At 32.9% G+C, this 25,438-nt stretch overlaps 1 protein-coding gene across 2 annotated transcripts; it reads left to right on the top strand.

Annotated features, from left to right (window-relative positions):
* The first annotated feature begins 9,907 nt into the window (after positions 1–9,907).
* LOC126770615 (uncharacterized) lies at positions 9,908–14,292 on the top strand. 2 transcript variants are annotated; one of them, XM_050490105.1, is made up of 6 exons: positions 9,908–10,056; positions 10,567–10,694; positions 11,233–11,334; positions 12,067–12,177; positions 12,635–12,771; positions 14,204–14,292. In XM_050490105.1, the coding sequence occupies exons 1-5, from the start codon at positions 10,032–10,034 to the stop codon at positions 12,740–12,742; spliced, it is 474 nt and encodes a 157-aa protein (XP_050346062.1). In that variant the 5' UTR covers positions 9,908–10,031; the 3' UTR covers positions 12,743–12,771; positions 14,204–14,292. The 2 variants fall into 2 exon arrangements, with proteins under 2 accessions (XP_050346062.1, XP_050346071.1); XM_050490114.1 differs by lacking the exon at positions 14,204–14,292 and having other exon boundaries at positions 12,635–12,828.
* The last annotated feature ends 11,146 nt before the right edge of the window (positions 14,293–25,438 follow it).

Here is a 25,438-nt window from a genome sequence, read left to right as displayed (position 1 = left end):
TATCTATAAAAAGTTTTTTACTGTTAATTTTAATTTTTAAACTTGAATTTAAACCTCTTTACGATCATCATTTTGACATCGTTGACTTTGACATGACTGTGAAATTCTTTAGAAATTAAAAGGTAAGTTGGCAAGATAATTGCAGTCATTTTGAAAAGTGGTAGCCGCAATAGTAGGAGGAATGCCTTTGTTTCACCGCATAATGATTGTAGTCTATGAGTCGCTTGCGAAAAACAATCAGATGTTAGATAAAAAAATATATATTTTTTCTCAAGAAAATATTTATTTTTCTCATATGACATAAAATAGGCTTGTTTTTATTGATTGATTATTTTTAAATATTTATTAATATATACTATTATTTTTAAAAACCTTAGATATATTTCATGCTTTAACTTTAACTGGTGCTCAATTATATGTGAATATTAATCAAATTATTTATTTTTTTAAATTCATGTTGAGATATCTTTGCAAAGTTTGTAATGTCGAGTATTATATGAATTTATTATTAAGTATGTAGTAAGCCACTGCCCCTCTAATTTTTATTAATAATTATTGCCTGTATAAAAAACTCTATCTTTTTTCATCTTAATTTTGTACATAAAATGTACAGTATGAAATCAGCGCTTAGCCTATAACTTTGTTTTTGCAGTTTTCATATTGAAAGTTTTACTGCATATTAATTTGAACGCAATTTTAAGCAGACGTAGTTTTTATTTACTTTTAATTTTCATCAAAAACTTTAATCAATAAGTTTATATACACAGTAATGTAACATTTAATATAATTGTTAAAGAAAAAGTCTCCAAAATTAAATCTAGTAAATAAGATATTGTAATATGTTTTAAACGCGTTGTTCATTGCACACAAGTAATACTTACTATATTAATATAAACTAAAATATAATAGAAACCAATTTTAATCTAAACTTTTAATAAAATAGAATTACTCACGTAAGCCATATCACGAACACAAAGGACATCAAATTCATTATATTTTTTAAAAATAGAATATGAAATATTAGTTACCATAAAAGCCAAAGAACGACATCGTGTTTTAAAATTATACGCTTATCATACAAATACCTTTGAGTACTCAACCAATCAGAGGCGATATAATTATTTGTCAAAGGTCGAAAACGATTCAGCCATTCGCGTTATGTAAAAGACATAAAAAGAGGCCGTAGTTGTTGTCCCAGAAATATATTATATTAATGTTCTAAATAACATTTTATTACATATTACGACTTATTTGACGCTTCGTTGTATGTACCCCTAGTACTGTTTCTGCCCTACACGAAAGTCGTTTCGTAAAATAGAATTTATGAGAATTTATTGTCATTGACCTTTCAAGAATTTTTCAATCACTTTTCCACCCTCTTATTCATGCTTAGAATGTATGATTGATGATTTTTTATATACAACATTTCGGTTATATACCATAACCGAAATGTTGATATATCCGAGCATAGATATTTTTTTCTTAAATTATAATTTTATAAAATGTTATCAACTTTCTATTATTAATTTTATTCTAACGGTCTCCAATGCGGGTTTGTTGATAATTTTTTAAAACTCTTTATATTTAAAACACGATGTCAGTTTTCCTGAAACCAATGTTATTAGTTACGATATTATAATCAAGTTTTAATTTAGTGTATATTCATTCCACATCTCTAAATATTAATTATGTAAATTAATAAAGAATGAAAGACGATTAGTGACAACTATTGTATATATAATTGATATTAATGTACAGTAAGTGGAACCTATGTATTATAAATAATTGCTTCCTCAAAATTGTTGATACATTTCTTCATACAATTTCCAAGCTAGTTCGTATAATATAAACAAATTCATTTTGAATGGCTTCGATTACTGGTGGTAGGGCTTCGTGCTCGTCTGGGTAGGTACCACCCACTCATCAGATATTCTACCGTAAAACAGTACTTAATATTGTTGTGTTCCGGTTTGAAGGGTGAGTGAGCGAGTGTAATTACAGGCACAAGGGACATAAAATCTTAGTTCCCAAGGTTGGTGGCGCATTGGCTATGTAAGCGATGGTTAACATTTCTTAGAACCCACATGTCTAAGGGCGTTGGTGACCACTTACCATCAGGCCCATATGCTTGTCCGCCTTCCTATTATCTAAAAAAAAAGATTACTAAGTATTTCGAAATTAATATTCATTAAAAATGTAATTCTCCTTACTGTTCGATTTAAGCCCCCCATCCTTGTGAGATGTTTTTTTAGAACACTCAAATATAGAATGTTCTGGAAAATTAGTTAAAAACAAATTGCAATTACAAATTACCCAGAACGCTGTAAATACGAAAACGTACGTATTTATGGGGACAGCAGGACGTTAGTTAGGCTATATATCTCCCTGATATCAAGCCAATACGATATCGTATAAAACGAGGAAGGTAATCAATTGTTTTCGAAATTTTAATATTTTATACGAATTAACTTGGAATATGCAATATGATGATGAATGATAGTTATTGTTGAATCGCTGATTTATTCGATAAAGTGTTAAGATTTATTGACGTCATCTGAAATAAGTACTAATCTTATATTAATAAATAAAACAGCGTCTAGATTATTAAAATTTCTATTTAAATAAAAATACAATAAAAATTGTTTTTACAGCATCACGATATTCAATTTTCAAATTATATGTAAGAAAAATTAAAGCCAAGCGTTCTTCATGGCGATTCCCGATTTTAAATTAAAAAATAACTTTAATAAAATTTGCTAAATATTAAAAATAAACGTCTAGCAAATTGTTAACCAGTTTTTCTTTTATTAGTGTGTTGACCTTTCCATAAACAAAACATGCAATTTCAATTTTAGAATATATATCTGATAATTTTATTTATTATTTTACAACACTATTTAGTTTTCGATACATTATATGATAAAAACAGGCGAGATGGCCCAGTGGTAAGAACGCGTAAATCTTAACCGATAATCGTGGGTTCAAACCCGGGTGACCACCACTGAGTTTTCATGTGCTTAATTTGTGATTATGATTCATCTCGTGCTTTACGGTGAAGGAATACATCGTGAGGAAACCTGCGTGTGTCTAATTTCACTGAAATTCTGTCACATGCGTATTCCACCAACCGTATTGAAGCAGCGTGGTGGAATAACCTCCATACCTTCTCCTCAAAAAGGGAGAAAAGGCCTTAGCCCAGATGGGGGACATTCACAGGCTGTTACTACATTATGTTTAATCACTTATAAAGTTTTAAGTATGCATTTGTGTCGTCTGTTGTCGTTTGAACTTATAATATTTAGACCTTATAATATGCAAAAAGAAGAAATAACGTCCTATCGATATAGCCCTTTAATATAATAGGACGCCACTGCTATCTCTAAGAGAATCGGGATTGTGGTTTAGCAGGGAAATTCTGTTAGCGTTCTCGTTGCCGGTCTACGCTGTCATGATTTGTACGGTTAATTTTTTTTTTAATTTTAGATGACAATTAGTATATATCCTACGTTTTTAATTTTACGTATCTGAATATTTGAATACAAAAATATTACAGATAATCTCCCATTCTGATCTTGATTAAAAATAGCCGGTATGTTGAGTCGGATAAAGTTAGACCAGCTCTACTTACGGTTGGGTGATCATAACGCTACAAAGTGTGTGCCTTTACAATATAAAGATAAAATGTTTTCATAATAGAAAAAAAAATACCTATTGTGTTAAAAAAAGGGTACTTTTACAAAAACCCATATGGAAGAAGTAATAGTTTGACAAAATTTCATTGTAAATTACGGGCTACGGGCAAAGATTTGACGAGCAATTTCTTTAACATTACAATTATACGGCCAGTTCTGAATTTAACGCAATTTTTTGAATAGATGTTTGTACCCCTAAAACACTAACTAGTTATTTGATGAAAGTTTATTAATATAGTGAATGTAACATTATTTCATTTTTTCCGGCATCTATTAACGATGATTTACAACTAGGTTAGATAAAACGTTGCTACGACTTGCATGATTAAAATTGCAAAAACCATTTTCACAAAAACTAAAAAAATAAAAAATAAAACCGCTATATCTGGTCTAACTATATTGGTACCTGTTTTCAAATCATGCATTATTACAACAGCTTCTGTCGTTGGAAATAAAAAACTATTTCTACTTTGCGGAACACCTACCTTAATACAATTTACAATATAGACCAATACCTCTAAGTATATGTATAACGCAACAGCCTGTGTCCCAGCTAGGTTAAGGCTTCCTCTCCTTTTTAGGAGAAGTTTTGAGCTCATTCCACCACGCTACTCCAATAGTAATGTTTTCATCCGAAACATACAGGTTTTTCCTTCACCGCCAACACTAGATGAATTTTAAACACAAATTAGATACTCCGTGTTCTTCGGTTAAGATTCATGTTTTCGAACCACTGAGTTAACTCGGTTCACTAATTTTAATTATTCTTAAATTATATACATTACACACATTACAGCGAACATAAGAATATGGTTAATCATTTATATATATATATAATTTAATATATATTAATATTTATATTAAAACGATTATTACAAATTTCACCAGCTTCAGACACAGTTATACTCCATAAGTATGACAAGTATTTCTCGTTTCCCATCACGAGATAACTACAAACTTGAAACAATTTACCAATGTGGTCGACGAAGGGACACTATAAGTTATGTAATAACTTGGAGCATTGTACTTGAGATTTATTGACTAACCTTGTGATATTCATTTTAAAATCTGCTTAATACGTTTTATAATGCCTGGTCTCGTGGTAAGTGGTAGCTTGCGACGAGATTTTTTTTTAGCGTAACATTAATGAGAATCAATCAAATTATACCTGTTTTATTTCCTATATTCAATTTTATCTTTAATGCATACCCGAGACAGATTGACTGACTGTTTTATTTTATCGTGTTAGGTAGCCAGGCTGCCTCGTGGTTTACCTAATGGTAATTGGTCACAGCGCCTATATACATTGGCATTTTAAGAAATATTAACCTATCGCCAATGCGCCACTAACTTTGAGAACTAAAATATCATGTCCCTTGTGATTGTAGTCCCCTTCAAATCGCAACCTAGCAATATTGCTGCTTGGCGGTACAATATCTGATAAGTGGGTCGTACCTACCCAGATGGACTTTGAAAAGCACTACTCCCAATTGTAAGTATTTTTTGAGATATTATTCTGTGACAATACTAATAATTTAATTATGCTTAACTAATAATCTAACTCCATAAAGTCCTAGCTAAAATTGTACCTACATAATCAATATTTTTCAAATATTATAAATTTCATTATTATTCCTCTTACATAAAAATATTTTTTCTTATTATGTGTTTCAAAAATCGCACGTTCACCTTAAGCCAAATATTATCTTATATAACTCTTCAAATGTATCAAGATTATATATTATAATTCAGATGACGTCACTAAAAACTATAATTGTAAATAAAAGCGCTTGAAAAAAAATTCGCAATAAAATAATATAATAAGTAAATTAAAAGTACAGTGGTAGAAGAAACGACTAGCTACAAAAACAAAACAAATAGTTTGAAGCAATTGAAAGTAACTTCAATGAGATGAAAACAGTTTCCTCGCTCACTGTACTGAGTTACAAAAGATATATTGTACTATCGACATAAAGAAAGCAATATTGACAATCTCAATAAACGAGTTTTCAATAAAACGAATTTTATTGAATGTTTTGTCACGTGATATAATTTCGTTACCATTGCATTGTTAGTGTGTAAACTATTATTAACTGTGTAATCAAATTAAATATGCTGTCTTATTTAGACTAAAGAAAAGTGTGACCACTCAACTGTGGCTTTAAAATTTTAATGTATATTTACTTATATGAATATCAAACATAATCATAAAATCTGTTTCAAAACAAAACCGACGTCAAATAAAATTCAAGCGTATACAAAATTTCATCCCCTGTTTTAAGGGCTGGCATTATTTATTCGAATTTAATTGGGACCAAACGGGAAGTATACTCTCAAAACCATAAAATAATTTTTGAGGGAGTTCTGAGGTAAAAACATTAAAAAATACAACTGAATTGAGAATTTTTCCTCTTTTAAATCGGTTAAAACTTCTGTATATATTTTATAATTTTAGTACATATGTGTATGTGTGGTTTATAGACAGCGATATTTTTATTATATATATAGAACCTTAAATAAATACAAATAAAAATTAAAAAATAGTTACTGTACAAATCTTGACCACGTGGAATGGTGGCAAGAATGCTAATAGCATTTCCCCTTTGAATCGCAATTCCAATTCTCTGTGCGAAAAATGAACAACCACTTTGGCCCTCCTCTCACCACTGTGGTTTATAGGATACATAAAATTAAAAAAAAACTCGCTAAGCCTACAACAATTATTGGATTACGTATTTATTCATAAGTCAATTACAAGTTTTTTCATCAAAGATCCAGATATAAGGAAGCTTATTGCAAATTAAATTCATTCCAAAACTAGGTACTCGCGACTCCTGTCAACGCCGAAAGTTAAAATATGATATATACAACTCTTAATTTTAATAATAAACTTTTAATTAAAAAAGTTTTATAAATTTCGTTTAACTATTTTTGGGTGACAAACAAAGAAACAATTTACAGTTTTTTGAAAACGATATTATAATTGGGTATTTTGAACTCTTGTTATAGTAAAGGATAAGATATAAAAAAAACCGATGAGTTTCTTTCGCCGCTTTTTTTCAGGTCTGAGTTGTTTATTTCCGAACCGGTAGTGGATTTATGACAATCAATAAGTGTAACGTTTCAATGTTGAATGAAGTATTTTGATTTTGATTACAGAAAAGGATATAGGGTACCTAAAACCTGCAAAATAGCACCTCCACCCCCATCTTCACACATGGACTTCTAGGCACTTCTAGGCAACTTATAAGCTCTACACTCGCCCATGAACCGCGAACTTTAGCCGCAATTCGAGTTTGTGAGTATCTACGCGAAATATATGGTCCTCTCGCAACACTCCCTTCCTTTGTGGCAGGACTAAAAACCAACACCGAAAGGGGAACGCAAAGCCGTGAAACAATCTGCACTTGCGTGTCACGGCATTCGCGCCGCGAACGTTGAGCGGTTATACTTTTCTTTAGTCTAAAAAAGACAGCATATTTAATTTGATAAGAAATAAGTCATATATTTCATCCTTACAACAAATTTTCGAAACTTCCAGAAAAAAATCAAGGTATATCATCCGTCACATTGCACATAGCAGTACTGATTATTCATTTCTTTAAACAATGAAAATTTATAAGCTTAAAATAAAAAGTCTATCAAGAACCCTTTACAATCTCTTTTGCTTGTGTATATTTATATTTCCCAGCATTTTAAATGTTTATTATTTACGAGGATCTAACTGTCAGTGCGATTTTCAACCCTAACTTTTGTTAAATAAGTGTTATAATCAATTGTAATTGCTTTATTAAATTTATAAAGACTTCAACAGTTTTGCTTGTCGATGTTCAAAAGGAATGTCAAATAGAATAAAGACTTAAGTTATCTGTGCAAAAATGTACAGCTGTAAGATTGTATAACAGACCCTATGCTATGTATCGAGGAAAAATAGACATGTTACAAGAAGACTGCTCATGTTGAGCGTTGCTCGATGAATAATGTCAATGGTAACACTTATTATAGGAATAGGTAAATAAAAATCATATAATCGAAAATCCTGACCAATTTAAACCACGTCGGCTTTTTTTTTAAAGTGGCCAACTGCATAGAAGTTATTATAGTGCACAAGTGTGTACGCAAATATAGTTGAACTCTTTATCTCCTCTTATAATCTTATTGCTTGAAGAATTGGCGCGCCGGTGAGGAAGCCTTTGTCCAGCAGTGTATTAATGTGGACTGAATATGATGATGATGATGAATCTTATGATTACCTGTGTTACTAATTGTAACACATAATAAACCCATAATACTAAAAAAACTCTCAGAGGCTAGAAGGCACAAGTGCCTGTGCAAGCACAGAATCTTTCTCTTGTCTTACGTTAATGTTAATATTACGATTTTTATTTTATATTTATTATTCAGAATTTTCGACAGCAAAAACCCTTAAGCCTTATAACGTATTTAAGGAGAACTTTATACCGATGTTATAATCAAAATAATGAATTCGGTTAAACACCGACCTCTTTACTTATTGAAAAAACGAAAAAATTATGCTATAATTTTTCACATTTCCGCATTCCATTTTCACGTCCCACGTACCTGTTGTTAAAAAATATCCTTGTTTGTCCAAAATCAGATTAAGAGACACAAGTCAATATAACGTACGATCCCGTGATCCTGACGTGAAGAGTTAATGCCCGTTAGTACAGCCTGTTGGCAACAACCCAAGTTCAGTAAACGCCGTCACCCATAACCACCTTCCATCAAGCTGTTTGCTTATTCGTCCTTTTTTTGATGTACATTCAGCAAAGTACTACATATATATACGTATGTACGTAAATGCGTCGAAATGAGTACACTTAAAAAAAGGAAATCTATTTGAATCAGAAATGTTTTATGCAAATGTTAAAAGGAAGTATCATTTTTAATAAGAATTTTAACATAATATATCATAACATTTGTTCACCATGAAATTATATGAAAATTAAGTTTTATATAACTCAGACAAGTAAACGCTGTATGATTGATTAAAGTTAAGACAGTTTTAAGAACGATACAAACAATATAATTAGTTTAAAGCTTTTATTTTTATTTAACTATTATTGTAGTGATTCTGTCTTCTATATATAAAAACTGACCTTTATTTAAAAATATACTTTAAATTTCAAAATGGTAAAGAGAGAAAAAAGCCGAGATGGCCCTGTGGTAAGAACGCGTGAATCTTAACCGATGATCGTTGGTTCAAACCCGGGCAAGCACCACTGAATTTTCATGTGCTTAATTTGTGATTATAATTCATCTCGTGCTTTACGGTGAAGGAAAACATCGTGAGGAAACCTGCATGTGTCTAATTTCACTGAAGTTCTGCCACATGTGAATTCTACCAACCCGCATTGGAGCAGCGTGGTGGAATAAGCTCCAAACCTTCTCCTCAAAAAGAGGAGAGGAGGCCTTTAGCCCAGCAGTGGGACATTCACAGGCTGTTACGGTACGGTAATATATTATGTTATCTTTAGTTAATTGTGTATGTTGTCTTTAGTTAATTGCCGAAGAAGACCAAAGAAGATCGAGGCTATGTGTACCTTCTATTCCCGCCGAAAACTTCGATGGGGCTTCGGGGGTATTCTTTAGCCCGGGAACTTCATGAACTTCATATGTAACGCGTAAATGCCTTTTTTTTTAAAAAAGGTCTTTATTTGATAATTTATGTTTAAAAGACAGAAAAAAATATATATTTTTGTAATACATAAAGAGATTTATTGGTGGTAGGACTTTGTCCAAGCTCATCTGGGTAGGTACCACCCACTAAATAGATATTCTACGGCAAAACAGCAGTACTTGGTATTGTTGTATTCTGGTTTGAAGGATGAGTGAGCCAGTGTAATTACAGGCACAAGGGACAAACATCGTAGTTCCCAATGTTAGTGACGCATTGGTGATGTAAACGATGATTTACATTTCCTAAAATGCCAATGTCTATGGGCGTTGGTGACCACTTCCCACCAGGTGTCCCAAATGCTCAACCGCCTACCTATTCTATAAAACAGTTTTTAATTATATAGTCGCTAAGCCAGTTTTGCCAGTGAATAGTAGTTTTGACCGTGATAGAGTTCTGGCTGTAACATATAACATTATCAAAATTGTTTTTTGTTGAATGAAAATGACCAAACTCTTCGAATAAAATTGACGACAAATCATGGCCAAATGAATTCAAATAAATTTGACAAACAAACGTCACATCTCAACGAACGAAATACAAAATCAATTGTGTACATAAAATGAAAACTAAAAAAACGGTGTATTCTTTCATGTTTCCGAAGTGATATTCCCAAAAATGGGTGAAAAATTCAGACAACAATGTTGTTTAACGCTCCAAAAGCCGGTCAGTTTACGTTCAAATAATATTTCATTTGGAGACAGAATTTTTTTTCTTCGTTCTTCGGCGTTTGTTATTTCAATTGAAAATTTTATTTCGTTTTCCATTTGATACAATATGAGAAAGCGAATAGACGAATATTTCAAAATCGATAGCAATACGTTAAATAAATATTCGTAATAGTTTTATGTTAAGCCTGAATAAATTGTAGTTTGACAAAGTCCTGTAATCCTTCATCCATCTACTATTTATTAATCCTTTCCATATATATTTTTAAAACTTTAATATAAGCAATAAAATTGATAAAAGATCTCTTTATTTATTATTTAAATAATATAAAACATCCCTTATACTTGTTACGATATTAAACAAAGGAATGTTCCCCACACAACTACCTTAAAGATACGCTTAAAGCATTAAGTTAATTTATGCATAGAATTGTTAAATTTATGTTTAAAACATTTATATATTTTTCGTTTAAAATAATGTTCGAAATTGTGTCGTTAATCATTACAGAAAACCGTTTGGTAAAAAGGGATTTATTAAATTCTCTATTGTTGGCAACGAGAGTGATTGAAAATATAGCAAGAGATATGTCCAGCTCAAATAGTTGTCAATGGCAAAGGACTATACTTGGACACACGGTTAAGTCTTATCATTTTCATTATTACTTAATTAATTTTTACTTCTATAGGGTATCTATCATATTCAATTATAAAAATTAAATTTATTCCGAGATTAATTGATGGTAGAATTTAATCAAAAAACAGTGTCACGCTTATACTCTTTATTGATTAAACATTTTAACCTTGAGTTTAAATAGAAAATGGATGCTTTGATAAATTCTACGAATATATAGAAGACTATTCTTATATTAAACATATAATATAATAAGTAACAATGTCTTCAATTTATATTATCACGTGGAATAACTCGACTTGGATTATTTTGTCATCGGATTATAAGAATAGATTTTAGAGACATATTGTACAGAGATTGCAAATATGTTTACGGAAACACTTGTAAATCATAAGTCCAGTTGCCTAGTGTCCACTAAGAACGGCCACTGTGGTCAAATTTGCCTAGAAGAACATACTCATCAATAACTAGGGCTTCCTGATCTAGATCTAACTAGTTATAAGCCAATTTTACTAGTTTTAATATTTTAAAATGTTATAACAGCTTACAATGTCTCGAGGATCATGTTTGGAAGCCTGTGACAGCGGTACCAAGAATGCTATAACGGCGTTTAGATCTTGGCTTCAAGCTCATGAAGAAGCTCAGGTATTTTTTAAAGCCATCTAAATTGAAATTCATAGGTTTTATAAATCTACTTTAAAATAAAATTAGTCTATAACAGGAAAAAATATTTTTATTTACAAAAAGACTATAAAGTAGTCATGTATTATTTTAAAAAAAATTGTGATTGCGGTGGTGTTATATATATAAATATAATATCTTATATATTACATTATATTATATTTTTGCAACGGTCGTGAGCTGTAGGTATTTATCTTATTTTACCTGACAACTTATATATAAAATTATGAAGCCTGAAAAGAGTGTGGTAAAGTTTATTCCTTGGCTCGTTTCCAGTCCAACATAGTTCATTTTAGTCTAGAAGTGCTTACAATTGAATTAGAACTTGATTTTTATTTGTATTGCGACCGAATGTTCTCGTCATCTGGTGAGTTCAAAAGTTCTTCATAGGGGCGAGAAAAGTTTAAAGAAAATTGTAAAGTTAGAAAGAAGAGTCGAAATTTATTAAGAATAAACTATTTAAAAATTTATTTATATTTCGTATTATATTTAAATTATAATCGGAACCGTATTTTTTGAAAAATTTGTGTTCATACAAACATACACACTTACGGGTCGAATGAAGAACCAGCTTTTTAATTTGAATAAAAATTATAAATATAAAGTTTGAATGGAGATAGAATATATAAAGGTGACAGACGCTAGTTTAAAATATAATACAATTTATGTATATTAAATATTTTTATTGCTTACAAGGTAATGATTGCCAGTATCTTGGTGGTTGTCGGTTTGTGGTGGCTCGTCCGGACTGTGCTGGCGCTTTTGATTAACCTCATCTGTCCCGTTTTCGTTGTGATACTCGCTGTGGTGAGTATCTATTTGCTAATAATACTATAATTATACTCCTAGTAGCATAAATTAAACAAGTAGTTATTTTCGATTGATTTTTTTTTATTCGAAATCGGATTAATTAATAACCACTAAATTAACAAACCTCTTTTTCTAAACCTTCTTCCTAAGGAGAAGATTTTACCTTTTTTCCTTTCACTCTACACCAGTGCGGCTCGATCCATACAGGTTTCCTACCGAAGATTTTTTTCACTGCGAAAAGGAGATTAATTATTGTTATAAACAAAAATTAAGCAAATTTAAGCAGAGTGATATCCTTTAATAAATAATTATTACACAAAATCGGTAGCTATTTGTAGTACAATTAAAATATACAATAAATTATGTTAGTTAAATAGTCCAGTCAAGCCAAGCGCGGGTTATTTATACGGATGTATATTATAAAATAATTATTTTATAACATTATTCATTACAGATTTGTATTCCTCAACTTCGTACTCCCTTACTAGGTCAAAACTACCCCCTTCTTGCGAACACTTTGAGGGAAATACTATTGAAGATGGCTGATAATCTAAAATCGTAGAAAACCGTGTACTGTACTTTGTTAAAATTGTAAATCGTTTTTTTTTATAAATGCTATAAGAATTCAAGTAATTAAAATTCAACAATAATAAACGTCATTATTGTAAACCAGATACAAACAATTAAACACACAAAAGCAAGGAATCATACTCCAGGCGATTTTTGGGCATAAAGCTCGAGGCAGTAACGACGCTTTGGACAACTACACACTAATAAATATATAATGAAAGATAGAATAATAGGAGATAAGTCTTGAACAGTAGAGATACATAGATTTTTACCCCTAAATAAAAATCGAGAGCAAAGCCGCAGAAAGTCGATTGTATTAATAATTTACAACTACAATATCTAAAAAATTGTTCATTATAGCAATCCCTTATTAGGTTACTAGCGAATAACCTAATAAATCTGAATTCATAATTTCATTTCACAAATCGTTTGAGGTAAAAAGCTGAAATATGCATGTTTAAGGAGAATTTCTGAGAGCCGCCAACCCTCAGAAAGCTAAGTGCACTCAGGAGTCGGGTAGTAAGAACGCCTTTACCGAGCTGTATTTAGGACAAAAAACGGTCAAAATGGCACTAAAAACATTTTTGTTCTAACACTTAACTAACGTACGAGAGGTTACGTTATAAACTCAAATACGTAACTGACTAACTTATGCCAGCGACTTGCAGATTTTTCTATGCATCGTATTAATCGAGGTATAATTAAAAAAAATATTTGCCATTTTTCTTTGTTAGTTTATAATTCCAATCAAATCATTCTTGTATGAAATGTACTCCTAACTACGAACTATATCAATATAATATGTATCAAATATCAAATATTTATATTATACAAAATTAATTCATACGTATGTAATCAACTCATTAGAGAAAACTCTTTAATTTAATTTCCTCATGAAATATTAAATCATTATTATTTGTCACGGGAAAATGGTTTATTGCCTCTGCACGTGTACGAGCCGCAAAGCCAGAGAGAGACAGCAACTTATATCAATCGTGCCACAGCCGAACACTCTACTTACACTAAGGTCACAATCTCACAGCTGACTGAACTGTATGCTGTTTATCACTTTCGCCAACAATTGTTTTATATTTGCAACGTTTTTAATGATTGATTTTCTGAGTTTCGTAGAACGAGACTAAACTCGTTTATTTTGATGCGACTATTCGTAAATGCATTTTGATTTCCTCATCAAAAGTAGTATTTTGTTTGATAAGTCTTCTTCATTCAGACAGTCCATCGTGACCTACAAATTATAATGACATTAAATTTGTCAATGTTCATCTTTAGTACAAAAGGTGTTTCGAAATCAAAGCACTCTCAGCCTTTAAATACTTAATTAGGCAATGCAATACAGTCGTCCGATATAAAGCAATCTGTGCGGGTGACGGCTTAGAAACCAAGACAACATAAGGCAGACGACATTTGACATGCTTTGTTTATACGGACGCAGATACGGACTCGCACCGCACATGAAGGCACCGATTATCAGCAGATACGACGCATCGCCATGGACTTGAATTCGCGAACAGTACTTTTTCCAAGGTGAGTCAGTACGGGAATGTCCGCGTGCGTCCGTAATATCACAATGACATCTCGCTTTGAAAAATTGGCTGTTACCCCGCACTAGTGTTAATGAAAAAAAAGCCGAGATGGCCCAGTGAAAATAACGCGTGAATCTTAACCGATGCACGTGGGTTCAAACCCGGGCAACCACCACTGAGTTTTCATGCGCTTAATTTGTTATTATAATTCATCTTTTGCTTGTCGGTGAAGGAAAACATCGTGAGGAACCTGCATGTGTCGAATTTCACTGCAATTCTGTCATATGTGCACTCCACCAACCCGCATTGGAGCAGCGTGGTGGAATAAGCTCCAAACCTTCTCCCCAAAAGGGAGAGGAGGCCTAAGCCCAGCAGTGGGATATTCACAGGCTCTTACTGTAGTGTTAATGATGATGGATTACAAGTTAAACATTCAGATGTCGAAAAATTTTTTTGTATGATGATGAATTTCGAAGTTTTCAAAATCATACACATAATAAATTCAATTCATACTACAACATTTGAATAGATTATGTTACTAGAGTAACTTTATTCGATCCAACGATGCGGTTGCTTTTACGCTGCTCGGTTGCGCAGGTGTGTTCATCCCAGCACAATTTCTATAAGTAATTTGTAGATTATACTGACACTCACTCTGAGCTACTAGACTATACTTACTTTTATTAAACTGGTTCGTTTATATAACATTCTTTATAACCTTTCTTCCGTATATTAGTTCCTCTCTTATACCAGTAATAAAGTCAATATGTAATCAAATTAATTATAAAATGGTTTATGCCATTCTCCTTCTCCTTAAAAAGAGGAGTTGAGGCCTTTAGCCCAGCAGTGGGACAGGCTGTTACGGTACGGTACGGTCATGCCATTAGCTTTTTTTTATAGAATAGGAAGGCGGACGAGCATATGGGCCACCTGATGTTAAGTGGTCACCAAACGCCCATAGACATTGGCATTGTAAGAAATGTTTACCATCGCTTACATCACCAATGCGCCACCAACCTTGGGAACTAAGATGTTATGTCCCTTGTGCCTGTAATTACACTGGCTCACTCACCCTTCAAACCTGAACACAACAATAACAAGTACTGCTGTTTTGCGGTAGAATATCTTGAGTAGTTGGTACCTACCCAGACGAGCTTGCACAAAGCTCTACCACCAGCTTGCCGAGTCTTATACACATGACACTTTGCAGTATATTAAATTGACAAACAAATTATAACGATAAATCAATTTTCATATATTTTGAAAATATATATAAAAAGTGTTCATGGTAAGTTATCACCTGTAAAAACTTAGACGCGTAACTGACCTTGTGTGAAGTAACGAAACATTGTTAGTAATTTGTTCTTTAATAGTGAATACTAAACACTGACAAGCAATGAAGTAAAACACACCAACCTCCGGTTTCTGAAATGACGATTAAATTCTACTAACAAATAGTCACGTTACCGCAATCGAATCGAAGCGTGATCGTTGCCGTTTTTCCGTTTTCCTATTATTTAATTTAACTATCGACTATAATTGTTGTAAGTTATGAGTTAAGACTTAAGTTTGGTTTTGACACAACGGTATATTTTATCATCATATCGGTTCGGTTCCGATTCGAATAAATACAGATGATCCAAAGTTGAATCGGAATTTAATCGGGAACGTATCGTAATCCTTATAAATTAGTAAAATTCGGTCCCTGAACGCTCATTGGAATCGCCTATTGCATTATAGGCTACAACCGGTCCATAACCTTTTATAGAATATATAGATTAATAATTACTATTATCAATATTCAACTTTACTTTTTATTATAAGCCGAGATGGCCCAATGGTAAGAACGCGGGAATTTTAACCGATAATCGTGGGTTCGAGCCAGGACAAGCACCACAGAATTTTCATGTTCTTAATTTGTGATTTTAATTCATCTCGTGTTTTACGGTGAAGGAAAACATAGTGAGGAAACCTGAATGTGTCTAATTTCACTGAAATTCTGCCACATTTGTATTCTACCAACCGGCACTGGAGCAGCGTGTTGGAATAAGCTCAAAACCTTCTCCTCAAAAAAAAAAGGGACAGGAGGCATTTAGCCCAGCAGTGGGGCATTCACAGGCTGTTACGGTGCGGTTACTTTTAATTATAATAATTATATTGATTTTCGTTTTAAATACAGAGCTTAATAGTTAAGATGCGTTTGGAAGTTATTTACTCTAAAAAAATTTCGTCTATTAATCGGAATGGGATCGATTCAAAGGCGAAACGCTTCTAGCATTCTTGCCGCCATTCCACGCGGTCACGATTTGTACAATTGCTAATTTAATTTTGATTTGTGTATATTCAAAGCTTTAATGTAAATATTTAAATCTTATTTAAAATGTAGTTATTACTACTTAATTACTTTCACAACAATCTGTCTATGTATTTTTCTTAGGATATTTATACTAGTGGCTTTCCGGATCATTCGATAATATTATATGTATTTATCACATTATATAGTTATATTGTTTAAGTAACTGAAAACTGCATTTAAAACGAATATTATTTTAAAAAGTTTATTATATAATACAAATTTAAGACGATTATCGATTTGATTATATGAATGGGATTAAGCGTTTGCATTTAGAGACAATACTGTTAGGGTAGTTAGAATCCTCCATAATCACCAACTGCAGATTTGTGTTAATTGTAACTACTCCGGGTTAAGCCGAGACGAAACCAGTGCAGTGTACCTAATCACTTAAGACGTCAGTTTGTATTGCGTATATTTAGATACGATTTTGTTTACAGTTATCGGTATTGGAAATATAGTTTAATAAGCGTTTAAAAGCATACAAACCTGCCCGGATTTATTTATAATAATATTTTTTTGTTGTACTTAATTTCTGCTTATAATTCATCTTGTGCTCGGTGGTGAAATAAAATTTGGATTTTTTCCACCATTGCGTAGAAGCAGCTCGATTGAAAGGTCTTAAAAAAATACAAGATCAAAACTTGGTCACGAAGATGTTACGTCGCCTGTGCTTGTTGCTATACAAACTCACTCATCCTTTAAGCTAGAACAACAGATGTGTGGTGGTGCTTATTCAGACAGCCTTAAACAAAGTCCCACTACCACAATGAAACAGCGTATAACAATCTCTTTTTAAGCCTAAAACGTGAATAATATGTTAACGTAAATAATACTTTTTGGATTTTAATGAAATACAATGTATGTTGGTGTTTTTTATTTATATTTAATACATATCGAACTGCGTACACAGTACAAACATCCAAACGGACTTTGAATGGAACAAAACAAGATTGGTTCTCGACGTCGACTGAGACAAATGTGATTGGAATTCATTCGTGAATAAAACAGAGAAAATATAGAAAATTTACAAAGAATACCTTTACAAAATATTTATGAATGAAACATTTTTTATCCCCTTATACGATGATAATACGATTATTCGAAACCGGCTAGACTGAATTTGATGATAAAATCTTTAATTTATAAGTATGTATGTCGATCATTCAATATTTATCTCAGATGATGACGTTAGTTTTATTTTTTTAGAAAATGCTTTAAGCCATGTTAACTTAATCAGTATACGCATTTTATAAATTTTCTTTTATTTCTCAACTAATTTCGATCTAATATGGTTTTGGGCAAAATGGATAACTTTTTGCACCTTAGTATGTCTTATTTGTTATTGTTTAAGTCGCGTAAATTATATTTTAATTTTTCTCATCTATATACATCTGTGTCTGCATCAAATGTCAAATTTGTTTTTTCAGCAGCGTCTCTACATAATTAGCAATGAAAGTGTTAATATTGTTAGGTATTAAGCATTGCGAGTAGATGCAAACTCAAAACTGCAATTGCAATTATATTAGTGAACACAAAAACATCTTCCTCGGAAACAAAGGCTAATTCGTCAGAAACAAATGCTTTAAAGCATCCCCTCGCTGACTTTGTCGTGTCAATTAAAATATAAATCATCAAAACAAACACGTTTTTCCGACCCTCCTTGAGTCTGTTCGGAATAATAAGCGATACAAAGTGACTCGAGCATTATAATATAACGTTACATCGGTTACCCTGACAGATGTTCTGCGATGTGTTTTTGATGGCGTCTTCATGCTGCTTAAAGAACCACTTTTATTTTATTTATTTATAGCAACAAAATATTAATATTTATTTTTATTCCTGACACCCATAAGCCTTGTCAGCTTGTTTGGGTGCTGCTTAAACATAGACGAACTAACATATATTATGAAAACACACTAATAGAACATTATAAAAAAAATTAAAACAAAGCTTATTCAATATTGTAAGTATGTATATGTATACAGACATACTTCCAATATTAAATATTATTTATTTTTTTTACTTGTAATCAACAGCGTTGCAGAAATTTACATTTATTACTCATTACTAAAGTAAGGCCACATTGAATTACAATTTTATAATACGAAGCTTAAGAAAAAAATATTGACATGGTATAAGCACTAATATTTACAGCAAAAAAAAACATTCTTGCTTAATATTAATGCAAGAAAATCGTATGTTTGCGAGCGCGCGCGCCCTTTTTTGTTATTGTTATTATTAAATATTATTACAAAAGTATCAGGTAATAATTATTATAATCTTACTTAATACTCGTACTTAGTATAGTAGTATACATTTGATACTTTTAAAGATGATACAATATATTTTATTATTCACTTAAGATTGGTAGCAACCCAGCCACCCATATATTTATTGCATAATAACATATATTTTTTTTATATAATAAACAATTTAAAAAATTGAAATAAAACAATAGCACGAAGATTTCTACAAATTATTATAAGTGTTTATTATTGTATACAGGGTCATAGATATTTAAACCACTTGTTGGGCAGATTACTACTCCTCTTTTGATGAGAAGACGTGGAGCGTGTTCCACCACGCTGCTTCAATGATTCGATGATTTTTTCCTTCACCACTGTGCTATTTCATTATAAACACAAATGCGGTACAGGAGAATTCTGCGGTCCTTATTCAAGTTTGAATTGAAAATTTCGTTTTTTCTTTTATATTTGCCGGGAAGGCAAATGACTCTACTCCGCCTGATAATAAGTGGTAGTTGAGTCCGAACGCGACGACGGCCCGTACAGTTGGGAAGAATGTTCTGGCCCGTAAGATTTACTGGTGGTAGAGTTTTGTGCAAGCTCGTCTGGGTAGGTACCACCCACTCATCAGATATTCTACCGCAAAACAGCAGTACTTGTTATTGTTGTGTTTCGGTTTGAAGGGTGAGTGAGTCAGTGTAATTACAGGCACAAGGGACATAAAATCTTAGTTCCCAAGGTTGGTGGCGCATTGGCTATGTAAGCGATGGTTGACATTTCTTACAATGCCAATATTTAAGGGCGTTTGGTGACCACTTACCATCAGGTGGCCCATATGCTCGTCCACCTTCCTATTCTATAAAAAAAAAGATGCCTCTTCACGCCTCGTTTGAAGGAACCCGGGTTGTAAAAGGAGGGGAATACGTCAGCTGGTAAATAATTCTATTTTTTGGAAGTGCGATAAAGAAAGGAGTTGCTAAATTTCTTTGTACGCTATGGAATTAACGTTACAGTTAGTCGATGACATCGAGAGCCAGCACGCGTACACTTATGAAGGAAGGGGGAAGCAGGAATTAGAGATAATAATTCCTCAGAGCACTCGCCGTAATACAGTCGATAGAAAGCACTCAGCTTCTATCGCTCGACGCAATTGTAAAGGCAGATTACAGTTAATGATTAAGATGATTGTTGATTGACGTGATTAAGATTCACGTGTTCTAACCATTTAAACATCTCAGCTTATTTGCTTAGTCAAAAGTATTTAAAGTCATGTATTATTTTTTCCATAAGTAAATTAACTTAAATATAAATCGGTGTACATTTTATCAGTCTGGTTTATTATTAAATAAAATAATAATAACAATAGCCGCTCAAGAGCAATTTTCATGAAACCGTCAATGGATATACAATTATTCTTTTAATAATAATGTATGAGTGAGAATAATCTTAATAAAAAGTATGGGTGCTCTGAAATATGCATTTTATTCATAAACCACATTATGCAATATCACTGGACGTGATATACTAAGTTCACTTTTTAATAGATGGCGCTATACGTTGTTAAATCGCGCAATCATCTCGCTTAAGGAAAACTTTACTATCGACACATTTTATGTGCTACTTGAGTAAAATGCACTCAATAACTTAATATTTTTGAATTCGAATTTTTTGAATTGAATAATCTTTGGCATTGATGACTATACTATTTGACATCATAAGTATTATGTTAATTGTCTCTATGTACATATAATCAGATGATATATTAAGCGCCTAAGACCAACAATGATTTAGATTTCACCAGATTTGGTGACAAGGCAAGCCAGTCAAGGTACAATTAACTTATCATATACCTAATTTTTTGTATTGTTGTGTGAGTTCTAGTTTGAAGTGTGAGTAAGCCAGAATAAAAATAGGCACAAGGTACATAAAATCTTTGAAATAGTGGCAATGTCTAATGGACGGTGGTGACCACTTATCATCGCGTGGCCTACGTGCCCGTCCGCCTATATATTTTATAGAAAAAAGGGAGAGATATAAGCGATTAGACCGCCATATTTTTTCTTTCTTATTTTTTTCTGTTACTCTCAAGTCATTTGTTCTTTACAAGTTGTGTTTTGTGTTGAAATATGTTTTTTATTTATAGGTCTATGTTTCAATCAAAAAACACGCGTTATACAAAATAATATGTTAAGTAAGTTAACTGTTCGATAGATGGCGCTGTACGCTTTTGAATCGCGCTATCAACTTGCGCACGGGGAAATTTAAGAAATCAGACGTAGTACGATGTACTTTTTCAAGGCGGAGTCTAGTACTCGCCCCAACGCCCGGTGACGCTGTAAAGGCCAATAGGGCCAACAGCACACATTCACTCAGGAAAAAAAAAAAAAAAAAAAAAAAAAAAAAAAAAAAAAAAAAAAAAAAAAAAAGAAAAAAAAACGATGTACTAAGATCAGACTTGATGGTTTTCAATTTTGAAAATTCCACTATTTTTGCAATGCTATAAGTTCTTGAGTGAACTTTGGCGTTAATAATAATTATACGTCGTAATCGTAGATTAGTGACGATTGTGACATTTGTCAAATGTCAAAGCTTTACAAAAAATATTTGAAATGGGTAATTTCAATATTTTTTATACTTTTGACATTACTTTTTTAATAAGAAATTGTATTGAAAATTTATATACATTAAAAACAAATAAGAAAAGTTATAACTGCCTGGTTTTGTAGAAAAATCACATGCTTCACTTTCCTGCTGAGGTAACACGACCACATAGTACCATCTCACATTATTCTTCGAAAAGTTACTGTTGGTAGAATGAGTAATATTGCATTACGCTCATATTTTATCAATTTACGAAAAAATATTTTGACGGAAGTATTTGATTTAAAACTTTCTTATATAAAGCTCCGTTAATGAGTTGTAAACTTTATTCATCAAAAGAATTAGTTATTAGACAAAAATGTAATTAATGTAATTAACTATGAAATTCTTAGCTTCAATTCAAGTAAAAATCAACAATATTTTAGTATAAAAACAATTAAAATTTAATACTTTTGACTACCTCGTTGGTCGATCGATATAAGGCCGCTGAACACGAGGTCTTGTCCGAGGTAATAAATTGCACAAAATATGGATTTAACCCTACTTTATTCTTTACCGGCCAACCTCAAAATATTTACAAATGACTGTTAGTCAGCGAATAAGAGTAAAATAATAATAATAATATTAAACTCTAATAAAAGTATTAACATGTATAATTATATATAGAACTCATTGAATCAGTGAAACTTCTGGATTAACTGAAGGTAACGGGACCAAACTGGATGCGGAAGGCGGAGAACCGGGCTTTAGCGCTTCGGGAGATCCCTATGTCCAAAAGTGGATAAAGATTTTCTAATGACGAATAATAGAATTTAAAAGCAATTGTAAAAATAAATCAGATAAAACATCTTATCTATATAAAATCTTCAGTCCAAGCCCTCTCATCCCTTAACGCCTCGATCGTTACGTGCCTTATCTCATTTTATCAACAAAATAAATTTAAAAAAAAAACCAGCAACCGACCGACAATGTCAATTAGATTTTTATTTTGATAAATTTATAAAATACCTTAAAAGTAAATAAATATTATTAAAATGTTTACATTTAGATGGATTTAGTATTGCATATACTGCATAACTTCGGATTAGTGAGTATTTCGTGACAAAAAGTCTTATAACTTTTTATTGGTCCGACCGAATATAAAGATGTTGCTTTATTCACTTTATTCGTAAACTTAACGCTTGAGCTTCACAACGGCTGCATCATAACAAGCAGCTGCGGAATATAGCATTATGTTCTTAAGCAGCCACGGGTGTTGAACCCGGGACTCGTAGCCGGGACGAAAGAAAAAAGAAAAAGAAGCGCTAGTTTTACCGAATTTTATTAAAATAATGAACGATAATTGTTATAAAAAATTTAAAGGGACAATTGGTCTAATGCCTGTGTAAGACAAAAGCGTTTTAATTAAACAAGAAAAACAATATAAAAAATTATAATAATGAACTGAGATAACTCATATTCCATCCAAATAGGATGACGAAAAGCTACCAGATCGAAGTTCACAAGAACACACGCCACCTGAATTGGACACCTTCTGAAAATGACAATCACATGCCGCTAGGTAAAAAATAACCTGGTCTATTAGGTATAAGACAATGACGTCACAATTAAAATTGTCTTTGGGATTTATCATTGAACCAAACCGAAGGTCATACATACTCTCTTCGGCTAGTCAGGTAGAAACCACACTTTAATATTAGATACACGAGGTGGCATTTAATCTAACCCTTAGACCGCCATAACGGCTAATGAGAATTTATTTGACAAGGTAACAGCGTTATAAACCAGTGATATATTATTGCGAACCTTAATAATATTTACGTTATGTTTGTACGGCCATATGCTTGTTTTTATTATGGAAGAAGAAATAATTATGTCGAACATTTTTTTAATAATACATTACGTGTACGTACCTTAAGCTCTGTGTAATATACCTAGTAGGAACATCTGTTTGCATGATATTGACGTGATTTATTTAAAATATATCCAAAACGATTTTTCATCAAATAAAGTATCTTAGAAAAGTAACAACCCGTAAATTTCCATATGCCAAAACATTTTACACTATTAGACACATGATAAGTGTATAAAGAGTTTCAGACACACTTTTTACTTGGTGATAGGGCTTTGTGCACACCGTCTCGGTTCCCTACCCAGTCGTTATATTATATTCTGCCACCAAGGAGCAATGCTAAGCATTGCCGTGTGTCAGTATGAAGGGTGAGTGAGCCAGTGTAACTACAGGCACAAGCGACTTAACATCTGGATCCCCATGGTTGGTGGCGCATTAGTGATGTAAGGGATGGTTATTTACGGTGTGTATTGTTCATCGGTGGTAGTCCGCCTACATAATACAATTAAATAAACACGCAGCCTTGCCTTGGATATTTTCCATAACAAACACAAGATGAATTACAAACATGAATTAATCAAATGAAAACTCATTAGTTACCAATTCAAGGCTGCGAACGTCGTCTTAGAACCATTAAACAAATATATTAAATTATTAATGTTATTAATGCGAAAGTTATTATATGTCGATGCAGTCGCGAGTAACAGCTGGTGTACCAATAAATTATTTCGACTAATTATCGTGAGACCGATCATAATCACTATTGCACCATAACGAGTTGATTAACAAATTCACAACACTGTATTACTTATCGTATTTTCCGCGTCTTTAATGTGCGATATTTTTTTTATAGAAAAGGTAGACGGACGAGCATATAGGCCACCTGATGGAAAGTGGTCCCCTACGCTCATAGACATTGGCATTGTAAGAAATGATAACCATCGCTTACATCGCCAATGCGCCACCAACCTTGGGAACTAAGATGTTATGTCCCTTGTGCGTGTAATTACACTGGCTCACTCACCCTTCAAAGTGGAACACAACAATACTAAGTACTGCTGTTTTACGGTAGATATCTGATGAGTGGGTGGTACGTACCCAGACGAACTTGCACAAAGCTCTACCACCAGTAAGTAAGTTTTTAAGGTAATCAGGTAGCGTGAATAGATCGGTTGACGAATGTTTGACGAATGTTTATATATACCAATGGCTAAAAATAGCACGAGATAAAAACCTAATTTTACCCGTACAAAATCAGAATGAGCAGTTTGATATGGGATTTAAGGGGAGCCGATAACAACCTAGGCTCTCTACCGTCAACCTCACCTGCTCGTGGTACATCCTGCTAATCAACGAACGAGGCTCTGGCGACCGAAATCGTGGCGGTATAACCACACAAATGCTGGAATCCGAAAATGCAAATCCTGATAGCGGGCAGCAGCGCTATTAGTGAAAGATTTCCAGCCACTGCGGTCACCAACCCGCCTGCCAAGCGTGGTGACTAAGGCAAAAACCCCCCTATGAGCGACGACAAAAATTCACGGCCCCCAATTCCCGGTAATCACACTATTCCTGGCCACGGTACCGGCCATGGTAACGGTGCGATGGGGGGTGGTAAGAATCCCCGGGCTACGGTAGGGTACCACAAACGGCTACTGTTTCTGGCCACGTATAATGGACGCTCTCTGCGGCTGGACGAACATCTGACAGAATTGGAAGTAGAGTTAAGTCGTATTAACTGGGATATAGTAGGTCTATCAGAAGTCCGAAGACAGGGCGAGGACACCATGACACTAAATGCCGGTCACTTACTCTACTTCCGAGAAGGACACCAACCATCCCAAGGTGGCGTCGGCTTTTTGATCCACAAGTCACTCAGATGCAATGTCGTGGAGGTTGGCAGTGTGTCGGCGAGGGTGGCATACCTTGTCTTAAAGATGACCGAGAGGTATGCCTTGAAGGTTATACAAGTGTATGCCCCAACGTCTACATACACTGACGAAGAGGTCGAAGCCATGTACGAAGACATAGTGAAAGCTATGTCTCGTACCAATACCTTCTACACAATTGTTATGGGTGACTTCAATGC

The sequence above is a fragment of the Nymphalis io genome, chromosome 1 (genome assembly GCF_905147045.1).
Source record: "Nymphalis io chromosome 1, ilAglIoxx1.1, whole genome shotgun sequence".
NCBI classification, from domain to species: Eukaryota; Metazoa; Arthropoda; class Insecta; order Lepidoptera; family Nymphalidae; genus Nymphalis; species Nymphalis io.
Note: the sequence above shows the minus strand (reverse complement) of the source record. Positions and strands in the feature narration are given on the sequence as shown.